General features: G+C 38.9%; 1 protein-coding gene across 5 annotated transcripts in view; it reads left to right on the forward strand.

The window, feature by feature from the left end:
* ADAM22 (ADAM metallopeptidase domain 22) overlaps positions 1-14,086 on the forward strand; it is a 245,465-nt gene that overhangs the window by 155,668 nt on the left and 75,711 nt on the right. For all 5 annotated transcript variants that reach the window (XM_088834611.1, XM_088834614.1, XM_088834612.1 and 2 more), the window contains exons 4-6: positions 5-87; positions 8,482-8,545; positions 10,592-10,661. In XM_088834611.1, the coding sequence (XP_088690737.1) occupies positions 8,486-8,545; positions 10,592-10,661 (130 nt within the window). In that variant the 5' untranslated portion in view covers positions 5-87; positions 8,482-8,485. The remainder of the gene's footprint in view (positions 1-4; positions 88-8,481; positions 8,546-10,591; positions 10,662-14,086) is intronic.

Genomic DNA, 14,086 nt, shown 5'->3' on the forward strand with positions numbered 1-14,086 from the left:
TCAGGGAGGAGAACACTGTTACTACCAAGGCCACATCCGAGGAAATCCTGCCTCATTTGTGGCATTGTCGACATGCCATGGACTTCAGTAAGTGTCCCCAAAGTTTTGTATCATCCATTTCATTCCAATGATTTATTTTATTTTTAATGCACTGTGGTTGAAATCTCTATTTTATGTCAAGAACTATTAGTAGTTTCAAAACAGTGATGGATCAGGACTTTTTTTCCTCTGTGGTTTGTAAACCAAGCAGATTGTTAAATTAGAGTTGCAGAAGCCAGAGGTGCTAATGATTATAATATGCTTCCTTAGTGATGTTTGAAACATCTTTCTAGTTTCATCCAGATGGAGACAGGAGTGGTTTGCGTAAGTTTGGTTTCTGTTTCTGTGGGCGTTTAGCCCCTTGGTACCAATTCTGTCCTTCCTCTTCCTTGATGTTCATTTTTATGTATGTATGGAATAATAGAAATTTCAAGACAGGGAACTCCTGACTCCTTGCACAAAAACAAAGGGTGAGCACAGGAGCTCATGTATTTTAGCCCTTTATTCAGCCAGGATCCCACCTAACCTACAGCAAACTCATGGGAGGGTCCATTTGTTCTCAGAAGTTTCTGTGGAGTGGACTTCATCCTTCCTCAGGGCCTTGCTTCCTTTCTCTTAACCTTCGCTATCAAGGTGTGTCTGCTGGTGTTTAACATGGGAATATATCAGCTTCCTCCATCCTGTACATGATGGTGATACCCAGGTGGCTGTCTATCTCTTTCTTGTCGAGTGACCCCTTATAAAGCTTTGTCAACCCTCAGCATTTTGTTGTTATTCATTCATCAAGTAATGTCTGACTCTTTGTGATCCCATGGACCACATCACACCAGGCTCCTCTGTCTTCCATTATCTCCTGAGTTGGCTCCAATCCACATCCACTGAGTCAGTAATGATATCTAACCATCTCATCTTCAGCCTCTCCCTACTCCTTTTGCTTTCAGTCTTTCCTGGCATCATGGTCTTCTCCAGTGAGTCCACTTTTTGCATTTTGCAGCTAAAGTATTGGAGCTTCAGCATCAGTCCTTGCAATGAGTATTCAGGGTAGATTTCCTTTAGGATTGACTGGTTTGATCTCCTTGCTGTCCAAGGGACTCTGAAGAGTCTTCTCCGGCAACACAATTTGAAAGCATCAATTCTTCAGTGCTCGGCCTTCTTCATGATCCAAATCTCATATCCATACATCCTGCTGGAAAAACCATAGCTTTGATTATACAGACTTTTGTTGGCAAAGTGAAGACTCGGCTTTTTAATCCTCTGTCTAGGTTTGCTATAGCTTTCCTTCTAAGAGGCAAGCGCAGTGACTGTCCATAGTGATTTTGGAGCCCAAGAAAATAAAATCTATCAGTGCTTATACTTTTTACTCATCATTTGCCATGAAGTGATGGGACCAGATGCCATGATCTTTGTTTTTTGAATATTGAGTTTTAAGCCAGCTTTTTCTCTCTCATTTTTACTCTCATCAAGAGGCTCTTTAGGTCCCCTTCACTTTCTTAATGATAACATTAGAGTGGTGTCACCTGCATATCTGAAGTTGTTGATATTTCTCCTGGAAATCTTGATTCCAGCTTATGATTCATCCGGCCTGGCATTTCACATGATGTACTCTGCATGTACTTCTGCTTTATTGACTACTACACCAAAGCCTTTGACTGTATAGATCACAACAAACTGTGGGGAATTCTCCCAGGTGGTCTGGGAATACCAGACCACCTTACCTGCATCCTGAGAAATCTGTTTGCAGGTCAAGAAGCAGCAGTTAGAACTGGACATGGAACAACAGACTGGTTCCAAATTGGGAAAGGAGTACATCAAGGCTGTATATTGTCACCCTGCTTATTTAACTTATATGCAGAGTACATCATGCAAAATGCTGGGCTGGATGAAGCACAAGCTGGGATCAAGCTGGGAGAAATATCAATAACCTCAGATATGCAGATGACACCACCCTTATGGCAGAAAGTGAAGAAGAACTAAAGAGCCTCTTGATGAGAGTGAAAGAGGAGGGTGAAAAAGCTGGCTTAAAGCTCAACATTCAGAAAACGAAGATCATGGCATCTGGTCCCATCACTTCATGGGAAATAGATGGGGAAACAATGGAAACAGTGACAGACTTTATTTTTTTGAGCTCCAAAATCACTGCAGATGCTGAGTGCAGCCATGAAATTAAAAGACCCTTGCTCCTTGGGAAAAAAGCCATGACAAACCTAGACAGCATATTAAAAAGCAGAGATATTAGTTTGCTGACAAAGGTTCATCTAGTCAAATCTATGGTTTTGTATGGTAGTTCATCTAGTCAAAGCTATGGTAGACATGTATGGATGTGAGAGTTGGACTGTGAAGAAAGCTGAGCACCAAAGAATTGATGCTTTTGAACTGTGGTGTTGGAGAAGACTCTTGAGAGTCCCTTGGACTACAAGGAGATCCAATCAATCCATCCTAAAGGAAACCAGTCCCGAATATTCATTGAAAGGACTGATGTTGAAGCTGAAACTCCAATACTTTGGATACCTGGTGGGAAGAACTGAATCACTGGAAAAGACCCTAATGCTGGGAAAGATTGAAGGCAGGCGGAGAAGGGGATGGCAGAGAATGAGATGACTGGATGGCATTACCGACTCAATGGACATGAGTTTGAGCAAGTTCCGGGTGTTGGTGATGGACAGGGAGGCCTGGTCGCTGCAGTCCGTGAGGTCACAGAAAGTTGGACGTGACTGAGTGACTGAGCTGTACTGAACTCTGCATATAAATTAAATAAGCAGAATGGCAATATATAGCCTTGACGTGTGTGCCTGCATGTATGCGTGTTCCATTTCTTTACTAGTGTCTTGCTCTTTGCTTCCCTATGGACTGTAGCCCACCAAGCTTCTCTCTCCATAGGATTCTCCAGGCAAGAATACTGGAGTGGATTGGCACACCCTCCTCCAGGGGATCTCCCTGACCCAGGAATGAACTCGTGTCTGCCTCCATCTCCTGCATTGCAGGTGGATTCTTTACCCACTGGGTCAGTTGGGAAGCTCACAGCCTTGACATTCTTCTTTCCCAGTTTTGAACCAGTTTGTTGTTCCATGTCAGGTTCTAACTGCTGCTTCTTGACTCACATACAGATTTCTTAGGAGACAGGCAAGGTGGTCTGGTACTCTCATCTCTTTAAAAAAATTTCCACAGATTGTTGTGGTCCACATAGTCAAAGGCTTTAGTGTAGTCAACGAAGCAGAAGTAGATGTTTTTCTGGAATTCTCTTGCTTTTTCTGTGATCCAGCCAGTGTTGAAAATTGGATCTCTGATTCCTCTGCTTCTTCGAAACCCATTTTGTACATCTAGTAAGTCTTGATTCATGCACTGCTGAAGCCTAGCTTGAAGGATTTTGGGCATAACCTTGCCAGCATGTGAAATGAGCATGATTGTATGGTAGTTTGAGCATTGCTTGGCATTGTCCTTCTTGGGGATTGAAATGAAAACTGACCTTTTCCAGTCCTACGGTCAGTGCAGATTTTCCCAAATTTGCTGACATATTGAGTGTAGCACTTTAACAGCATCATCTTCTAGGATTTGAAAGAGCTCAGCTGGAATTCTGTCCCTACTCACTTTGTTCGTAGTAATGCTTCCTAAAGCCCACTTGACTTCACACTCCAGGATGTCTGGCTATAAGTAAGTGATCACACTATTATGGTTATCCAGGTCACTGAGACCAGTTTTGTACAGTTCTGTGTATTCTTGCCACCTCTTCTTAATATCTTCTACTTCTGTTAAGCCTTTACTGTTTCTGCCTTTTATCATGCCCATCCTTGCATGAAATATTCCCTTCATATCTCCAATTTTCTTGAAGATACCTCTAGTCTTTTCCATTGTATTATTTTCCTCTATTTCTTTGTACTGTTTATTTAAGAAGGCCTTCCTATCTCTGCTTGCTATTCTCTGAAACTCTGCACTCAGATGGGTATATCTTTCCCTTTCTACCTTGTCTTTCACTTCTTTTCACAGCGATTTCTAAAGTCTTCTTAGGCAACCACGTTGCCTTCTTTCATTCCTTTTTCTTTGAAATGGTTTTGGTTTCTGCCTCCTGTATAATGTTTCAAACTTTCGTCCATAGTTCTTCAGGGACTCTGTCACCCAGATATAACCCCTTGATCTCTTTGTCACTTCTGTTGTATAATCATAAAGGATTTGATTTAGGTCATACCTAACTTGCCTAGTGATTTCTCCTACTTCCTCCATTGTAAGCCTGAATTTTGCAATAAGGAGCTCATGATCTAAGTTCAGCATTCTAGTTAGTCTAAATCATCTCAGCTCTTTTCTGCTACTTTTTGGGGGCAGGAACCAATCACACTCCAGTTTTGTGAAATTCTTGTTTGAAATCTTTAAAAGACTTCCTGTCTGTTACCAAGTTAGAAACATGGGTATTTTCATCTAACAGTTATGGAGCATCTGCTGTGTGCCAGCTGCTTGGAATATTAAGGAGATTAGAACGTAAGTCCTGTCCCCAAGAGCTCCCAGTCTAATGGGGAAGCTAAACCTAGCCCGGCTTTGTGCTATGGAATGTGGTAGGTATATTTGTTTTCAATGAGAGAAAAAAAAAGAAAAAAACTGAGAAAAATGCAAGCTGAGAGTGGTCACTGAAAAGTGAGGTCGTCTTTAAGGGTTCCAGAGAGTCATTAACTGAAGAAGACGAATGGGCCCTGCACAGGCTTTCAAGGGATCTTCTAGGAGAGGTGTTCAACTGCCATGTCTTCCAAGAAACTGAGAAAAGAGACCTAATGGGAAAAGCTGGGAAATCTGGCCAGTCTGCCTAAGTTGTGCTTCTGGTTAGGCTCTGGCACTAGGTACTTGAGAGTCAGGCAGAACATAACACAGGGATCAGACAAATAACCAGAGAAAGGAGGTCACATGCCTGAGAGCAAGACAGTACGTTTGCTTACTATTTGTTCTAATTTTAAATAAATCCTTTGAATAAGGAGACATTTTTACAAACATGGAACCCGTACCTAATATGTGAGAGCATTGGCTTTCTTAATCTGGAAGCAAACATTGATGTATCCTCCAGCAATAATATTGTTATCTCTGATCTCAAGGCAAGCACAGCTGTCAGCCAGGAATAGTACACTGTGTCTGCCGACTCTTGTGACAGCAAGTGTCTATTGTAGGCTTTTCCCTTCCTCTCTCATTCCTCTTAACATCTCAGTTCAAAGTCACAGTTTAAGCATCTTGCCTAGTACACGTTCCAGTACCACTCCCCCGCCACCATTTTCCAAGTGGATATAACATCATAAGAGCAGAGAAAAGGTATTACTGTCTTCTAGAAACCCTAATAGATCTGAGACCCTCAGACCAACAGCTACTAATCCTATGCAGTCCTTTGAAAGAGGATGGAAAGGGAACTTGAAGGACATTTTAATGACTAACTGAGGAGTTTTAACTAAGTAAAATTTACTTCTCCCTTTAGAAAATTTTTCACTTAAGACTAAACAAAAACAAACAGAAAGCCCATAGTGTGCAGGAACATTGTCAGGTTTGTGTATAAGTGTGTTTTGGTGAATTTTATAAGACTGAATTTTTAGACTTTTATAAGCATGTTAAATAAATTCACTGTTTGTTCCTTTATTACCTCTCATCTTGATTTTACCTTATGAACAAACATTGCTGACAAATATTTAGGGGAGCTATTTCTAAATAGTAAATAATTTATGTTGTCTTATTTATAGTGATTCATATGAGATATATTATTTCATCCATGACTCATCTTCTATAAATTGCCAAATGCATGTTGCAAGTTTTCATTTTCTGGATTTACAGAATTCCATTAAAGAACATAATGGGTAAAATAATCAGACTCATATCTTCCATAAAGAACCTGCAGGAACATATTATTTTCAGATTTGAAGACCTAATAGTGAGTATTTTGGTCCTGCTATGTTTGATGTTTTGACAAAATCCTGTAACGGTGGGAACATTAAGGAATGGAATCAACTGTAAATTTATTGCCCACTTGTGGCAGTTTGTAAGAATGACTATTTCCTTTCAAAATTTTGCTTTGATGGCAACTTTTTAAAATTTTACCTCTCTTGACTGGCCAGTAATGACTTGGTCCTAGCTATAGATTTTTACAAGTTATAAACTGTGTGATGGACTCAGTATACTTCCTCTACTTTATAAAAAATCTACCAGAAAGGTTTCAATCCTCAAACAAAGCAAATGAAACATACCTGCTTTTTAATTGTTAAAGATTTGGACATGTTTTTAATTAAATGTGGCATATTTTCATTTATGGAACCAGAATCTTCTATATATGTATGGTGTTAAAATATGCTTTGTTTATACTGTGTATCAAGATGTTTGAGTTCAGTAAAAAGTGACTGATTTTTGCGTTGGATACTGACCTAATTCAAGAGGAAATAGCCCCGATACTGTTTAAACAAAGCCATCCGCTTGCTACTTAATCAGTGTAGTTGTGTGAACTTTGGCAAAGGGTGATCATTTTGTACAGTTTTCTGGATAGATCTGACCAGTTATCAGCAGAATGTTCACTGCCATATTTTTCTACTGTTTTGTAAAATTTTCCTCCACTGATTCCTTAGGCATATATTGTCAGTAATATCCTACAAACTGCATGTTTATCTTTAAATTCCAAATGCAGTGTCACTCAAATGCACTTTGGGTTGAAAACATTACAGATGTGTAAAGGGCAGTTCTAAGGGTATATGAAAGTTGAGGACATATGGAAGATGTTACTGCAAGAACGAAAGAATTTGGATAGAGACAGAGCTGGAGGCTGTTATAATTATAGCCCAGGAAAACCAGCAGATTTCACTAAGTGATCAATGAAAGACACATACTGTTCTGTGGTTAGCAATTTGGGCTTCATGCACTCATTTCCACCTCACACTGATAAATGACTGCAGAAGATCACAACTTTACTCTTCTCAGATGCCTGAGTGGTAAAGAAAAGTTCCTTCAGTATCAGGAGGAAACTGATATTAATAAAAAGACCATGTTCCTCTAGGAGGGGCTATCAGGATCTCTCTGAGGGGGAGTTGAGACCATATGTAGCTTAGGATACTTAGGGTATCCTAAGAATTTCTCAATTGGTTGATAGTCATCTCTAGCCAAGGAGGTCCAAAACTGAACTCTGGATTTGCGCCCTGCATCCTGCTTCATTGTGCCCATCCTATTTTGTTCTTCCCGCAGCCTTTTCCATCTTTTTAAATGGATCTTATGAAACACCTTTTTTCCAGTTGCTCATGTCAAAACCTTGGAGTCTTCACTGACTCTTCTTTTCCTTGCAGACTCCATTTTAAATCCATTAACTAGTCCTACTGATTCTACTTTGGAAAAATATTCAGAATTTGACTGGTTCTCACCACCTTCGCAATTACCACCCTGTTGTATGATTGAAGGTGTGTGGCTAGTTGCATTGGCTGGGTCAGCTACTTGTCAGCCACTTGTCTCTTGGGCTTCAGTTTCTGTAACTTGTGAAATGTGGGTAGTCATTGTACCTCCAGCAAACATTTGTGGAAAAGATGAAATGAATGTAAAGGATTTAGCTCATGGTGAGTTGTTAAAATATGTCGGTTCTTACTGCTAGAGCATTTTCCAAGTATACAACTTAGGCCAACTGCCTCAGAATCATTGGCGGTTTGTTTAAAATGCAGTTTCCTGGGTTCCAACCTATAAGTCCGAGAGGGTCCTGAGAGTTTTGAATTTTTATTTGCTTTCCAGGTGATATTTTACATATTAGAATTTTAGATTTATATGTTGGAGGAAGGACTAATGGGCCACAGTTAGAGGATGTAATCCTGAGCCTCAGAGTCAGACACGACTGAAGCAACTAAACAGCAGCAGCGGCAGCAGTCCTGAGCCTGGGGAAGAGTCCAGATGCGGGACCCTGCTACTTATGAGAAATCAGGGGCGAGGCCTTTCCTTCTCAGCAGTATATGTGGGTGTGTATGTAATGTATGGCATGTGTATGTGTAAGATATATGGATTGGGATATGTGTGTTGTGTGGCATATGTGAGTGTGGTATGTGGTGTTTATATATGTGGAGATGTAGTGTGTAATGTATGGTATATAGGTGTGTGTGGTGTGTGGTGGTGTGAGTGTATGATGTGGGGGTGAATATGTATGGGTGGATGGTGTGCGTGTCTTGTGTGTGTGTGGTGTGTGGTGGTGTGTGTGCATGATGTGGGGGTGTATATGTGTGGGTGGATGGTGTGTGTCTTGTGTGTGTGTGGTATGTGGTGGTGTGTATGTATGTGTGTGTGGCGTGTGTGTGTGTTATGTGTGGTACATGTGTGTGTGGTATGTGGTGGGCACTCCATATGATAGGTAGGACTGAAAAGCAGGGTTTGAGAAATAAACCAGTCCTCTGTCTGCTGCTGACTTTAAAATGATCTGGTTCTGAGGCAAGAGTCAATTGCCAGGCCTAACTGTCTTCTTGTCCTTGGCAGTGGGATGTTCTATGATGGGAACCACACCTATCTCATTGAGCCGGAAGGAAATGACACCTCCCAAGTAAGTGCTCCTTCTATTTGCCAAGGCAAATGTAAGCAATGCTGGGGGATTTCTTTCCCCCCTTTTGCTTCTCTTTTTTCTCTCTATGTTGCTTTCTTTTCGTATTTCAGGGTCAAGAATATATGTATAAACATAGACATATTATATATATATATATATATAATGCATATATTACGTATACATATATTTTAAGTTAAATAGTGAATAAGGAAAAACCCTAGACTGTGAGAAAATAAATTTATCTTGTTTAAGCCACCCAGACTAAGACCATAACACGTTATGGTAGAGATAGTAATGAAGGCTTCAGAACACCTCGGAAGAAAAGTATTTCCAGCAGAGGGGAAATGTAAGAGGTAGATTTTTTTTTAACAAAGATCATTGTGGTTTTGCCTTGTTGCTGTTTAATTGCTAAGTCGGGTCTGACTCTTTGGGGCCCCTTGAACTGCAGCACACCAGGCTTCCCTGTCCTTCACTATCTCCTGGAGTTTGCTCAAATTATGAATACTGAAGACAGTGAAGGACAAGGAAGCCTGGCATGCTGCAGTCCATGGGGTCGCAAAGAGTTGGACAGCAACAACAAAGCAAAACAACAGTGATTTTTTTTTTTTTATTTACCTTTTACTCTCCCCATCTGCTGGAAATACTTTCCTTCTGAGGTGTTCTGAAGCCTTCATTACTAACTCCACTGTGATGTGCTGTGGTCTGTCAGTCTAGTTGGCTTAAACAACATAAATATATTTTCTCACAGTCTGGGGACTGAAAGTCCAATTTCATGGTGCCAGTGGGGTCAGTGTCCATTGAGGGCTTTCTCCTTGGGGTGCAGATGGTGTCCTGTGAGGTCTGGTGTCTCTTCCTCTTCTCATCAGGGCACCAGCCTTATCAGACTAGGACTTCACTCTTGTGATCTCTGTTAACCTTTATCGCATCCCTCTGACTTTATCTCCAAATACAATCACATTAGGAATTTATGACTTAAACATGAGTTTGGAAGGGACATAGACATTCAGTTCATGATAGATCAAATCCACAGATAATGTGATTTCCCACTCTTTTGCTTTTCTGGATTCCAGATTTTTCTCTATTGCCTATTTTCTTTAAGGCCCCATGCTGATGAAATTTAGAGAAATCTGGGTATTCTCAGTTCTCTTCCTCAGTTTAGTTTAAACATTCACTTTCTCACAAATTAGGAAATGGTTGCTGTTACTGACCTATAGAGAAACGTGATGCATGCCATCCTAGCTCTGTACAGGCAAATATTCTTCCATGTATCATGGAACACCAGTCAAGCACTTAGAGAGGCAAATAACTTCAAAAAACGCTCATTGTTCTGCCACTCATAAACAATCGTGTATGGGAAACTGTATGTTTTGTGTTACTTTCAAAGTACCCACGGAAAGCTGTCCTGTCCCTTTGCTTGACAGTGTGATTTTTAAAAAAGTGATATCATGAAACTTGACTATTTATGACCTTCCTTTTTTAATAATTGAAGGAAGCCAGATGAAATTATTTGAATATTCATTAATTTTTTTTAGATGAAACATGGTTTTTTATCTGTTGGATTTTTACAGATGTTTGTATGACACTTCAGTTTTGAAGCAGGGTCTACTGTGGGCATTCTGATTGTGCCAGTCACCCTGCTTCCCAACAGGAAGACTGTTAGCTCTGCAGTCTGCCTAGCAAAGCTGTCAGGCTCTAACAGGAGGCAGGGCTTCAGGGAAAGGAACCAGTCATAGAAAACATTAAGCCCTTTCCCCAGATGTCTTACTTCTCCTTGGGGAAATAGGTGCATTCATTTCTTTTCCATTACCACAGGCTTTGGCTTCTCCATCCATGAAGGCATTTTACTTCTAATGGGCTATCACTGTGGTGCTGGGATAATATAGGAGTGAGTGGGAGGGATGTGCAAGGGCTCATCGCCTTCCCAAACTTGAGAGAATGTGTAGTCAAGCAATGATTCTTGTAAGGTTTCACCTCCCCTAACTGTGATCGCCTGAGCCTGGAGATTTCTGGTTGTATGTGCCTCATCTCTCGTTTGTGTTATTTCAGGAGGATTTCCATTTTCATTCGGTTTACAAATCCAGACTGTTTGAATTTCCCTTGGATGATCTTCCATCTGGTATGATTTTCATATAGTGATTTTTTTTAAAAAGACAGCTTTAATAATTCATTTTAATATTTTAGAACTAATTGTATGTGGAATATCATCAGCCTACAACTGCTCATAACACTTTTAGAAAGTCAAGTGACATTAAGAGAGAGAAAAAAAATGCAAACTGACCTCATGTTTATAGTGGGTGAGTTTGGAAAGATATTGCTTGAACTCAACAAAGGAGAGCTTATTAAAGTTACAAGACTCAAAGTATTCCTTTACTTTGTTAAAGCAAAAATTGGTCTGCATAGGTAGACTATATAAAATTCACTCTTAGTAAAGTACTCAGTTTGTACACATAGAGATGAACTTATAAATATTTTCCCATTCATTGTTTCCTCATTTCTTTTTGCCCCAGCATTTTAATAAAGAGCTATTGTAGATTAATATTTATTATTATGATGATGTGCTATTTGTGAAATTGATCTTTCCTTCCAATGTGTGTTTATGGGTCCATCTATTTATAGGTTTGATTTGAGAGTTGCATCCATGTCTTTTGGTGAGAAGGGCAGGGTATTCATGCTTTGGCCTTGTTAGAGGAGCAATGATTATGCAGAGTGCATATGTCTCTGTCCACATTGGACTCATTTTCGTGTTCTCCTTCTAAAGATAGGGTATAGCTGACGTGGAGATGCTTCCTCCCCTACTTAGCCAGCCCTGATTATGGCCTAGTATAGTCTAATTTTAAAAATTTTTTTAGTCTTTTCAACAAGTCTGTGAGGTCAATATTATTATTCCCATTTTATAGATGAACAACAGAAGCTCAGCTAGTTTGTCTTTTCTAGGGTTCCACAGCTAAGAGGCTGAGTGGGTGTTTGGATTATGGCACTACGAGAATGTGCCTTGGGAGGCAGGCACCAGGGCAAATGGAAAACTTACTAGACTAAAGCAAAGCCTAAACTCCTGCTTAGGAAAATGACTTAAAGGATGCACTGTCTCCTCATTAGAAAATGAAATCAGTGTTTTCAAATGTTCCTTCCTCTGAAATAAATTCGTAGCTCCTTGACCTTCTGCAGTTACCCTAAAGAGAAACAGAACTCACCCCTTCTCTCCTGCTGCCAAAGGGATAGAAGTTCCTAGTTTATAGAATTTGCTATTTGGAAAAATCTGCAAATGAACAATAGATACTTTTACCTCACATAGACACTTTATACTGTTCTTTTGTTATCATATGAAACTTTTCACAATCCCTATTATAGTAAGAAAATAAATCATGATTAGCTGCTTGAGAACAAAATTGCAATCCAATAGGTATTACTGGAAGCAATAAACATTAATTAATATTTAAAGTAATAAATAAAGGTTCCCCACTAAGGACTTTATTATAGGCTTACCATGATGCAGTCTTATAATTTTTTTTTTTTAAAAACTTCATTCAGAATTTCTTTACAACAGAAACTTTGCAGGTAACTCAGTAGTTTTTCTGCTATGAAAAATGAGTTTTGACCATATTCTTTGAAAAACCTCAGTTTGTTCCTGGTTATCTTTTAGTATCACAGGTTGACAGTATCATTTTAATAGTATTATTTGCCTCAAGCTCTTTAGACTTACTATAAAAAATTGGAAGGAAACAAAAAATAGGCAAATGTTAAAGCTGCAATTCTTTGTTATATAAGCTCAAAACTAAGCTTTTATTAAATTTTAGGTTTAATAAAGTGTCACTGGGTTGTGGGTTATGTTATGGCTTTTTTGCTATGCATTATGTATCAGGTATTCCCCAATCTTTTTTGATTATGGGATGTTTTATTTTACATGACACATCTCTCAAGACTAGTTTTCCTAAAAACATATTTTAAGAAAAGCTTTTTTCCTTAAATATCACCACCTAGCACTCACTGTTTGAAAATTACTATGATGAAAAACCAACCAACAAACAAACAAAAACAAACAAAACAGAAATAGACTTATAAATATAGAGAACAAAGGGGTGGTGGCCAGAGCAGATGGGGGCCAGCCAAAAGAGGAAAAGGAGGTTTAGAGATACAAACTTCTAGTTATAAAGTAAAGAAGTCATGGGAATATAATGTAAAGCATAGGGAACATAGTCAATAATATTGTGATAACTTTGTACAGATACAGATGATAACTGGGCTTACAGTGGTAACCATTTTGACATGTATATAAATATCAAATCACTATTTTGTACACCTGAAATTAGTGTGATATTGTATGTCAGTTATACTGCAATAGAAAATTACTATGATGAAATATACCAATTTTGTGTGCTATTTGCCGAGTTCTGACACTCTTGTACTCCCCTGATGAAAATAGACTATTTCCATTACCCCAGTAATTTCCTTTGTGTCCCTTTTCTGTCAGTGTCTCCCACTTCTGCAGTCCTTTTTCTGACTTTTTTCACTTTAGATTAGTTTCACCTGTTCATACAAATGGACTCATTGATCATATTCAGCTTCTTTTCCTTATTAGCACATACCTGGGATCTATGTTGTCAAAGGCAGCAATAGTTCTTTATTTAATTATTGAGTATGTTCTTATATGTGCATATAGTACAATTTTTCATCTCTTCTGTCGATGGACATTTGGATTGCTTCTAGTTTGGGGCTATTATGAATATAACAACTATGAACATTCTTGTAAAAGTCATTTTTGGGGACACACATTTACATTTCTCTATCAAATACCTGGGAGTTTAATAACTGGGTCACAAGGTAGTATATCTTTAACTGTATAATATTGTTCTCAAACTTCAGCATGTACCAGAATCACCTGGAGGACTTGGTAAACACATATTGGTGGCCTCATCTTCAGGCTATTTTTTTCAGCCACTTTATTGAGGTATAATTGAAATACAAAAGGCTGTATATATTTAACGTATAGAATTTGATGAGTTTGGAGGTAAATATACATCCATGAAATCACCCCAACCTATGCCATAAACATATTCATCCATTCCAAAAGTTTCCTCCTACACTGTTTATTTATGGTGATGATGATAAAAGCTATTAACATAAAATCTAATCTCCTAGCAAATTTTTAGGTATAGGATACAGTATCGTTAACTGTAGGCACTAAACTACAGTAGCTAAGACTTATTCATCTTGTATAACTAAATCTTTGTCCACTTTGACTAGTAACTCCTCATATTCCCTTCTCCCAGGCCCTGACAGCCACCATTCTAATCACTGTTTCTCTGCATTTGACTATTTTAGATTCCTCATGTAAATGTTATCATGTAGTATTTGTCCTTCTTTGTCTGGCTTATTTCACTTAACAGAATGTCCTCTAGGTTCACCTGTGTTGTTGCAAATGGCAGGATTTTCTTTTATAAGACTGATTAATATTCCATGGTGTGTATATACCATATATTCTTTATCCATTCATCCACTGATAACATTTAAGTTGCTTCTGTATCTTGGCTGCTGTCAATAATG

The sequence above is a fragment of the Moschus berezovskii genome, chromosome 3 (assembly GCF_049115385.1).
Source record: "Moschus berezovskii isolate FMDL1 chromosome 3, NW_MosBer_1.0, whole genome shotgun sequence".
NCBI lineage: Eukaryota > Metazoa > Chordata > Mammalia > Artiodactyla > Moschidae > Moschus > Moschus berezovskii.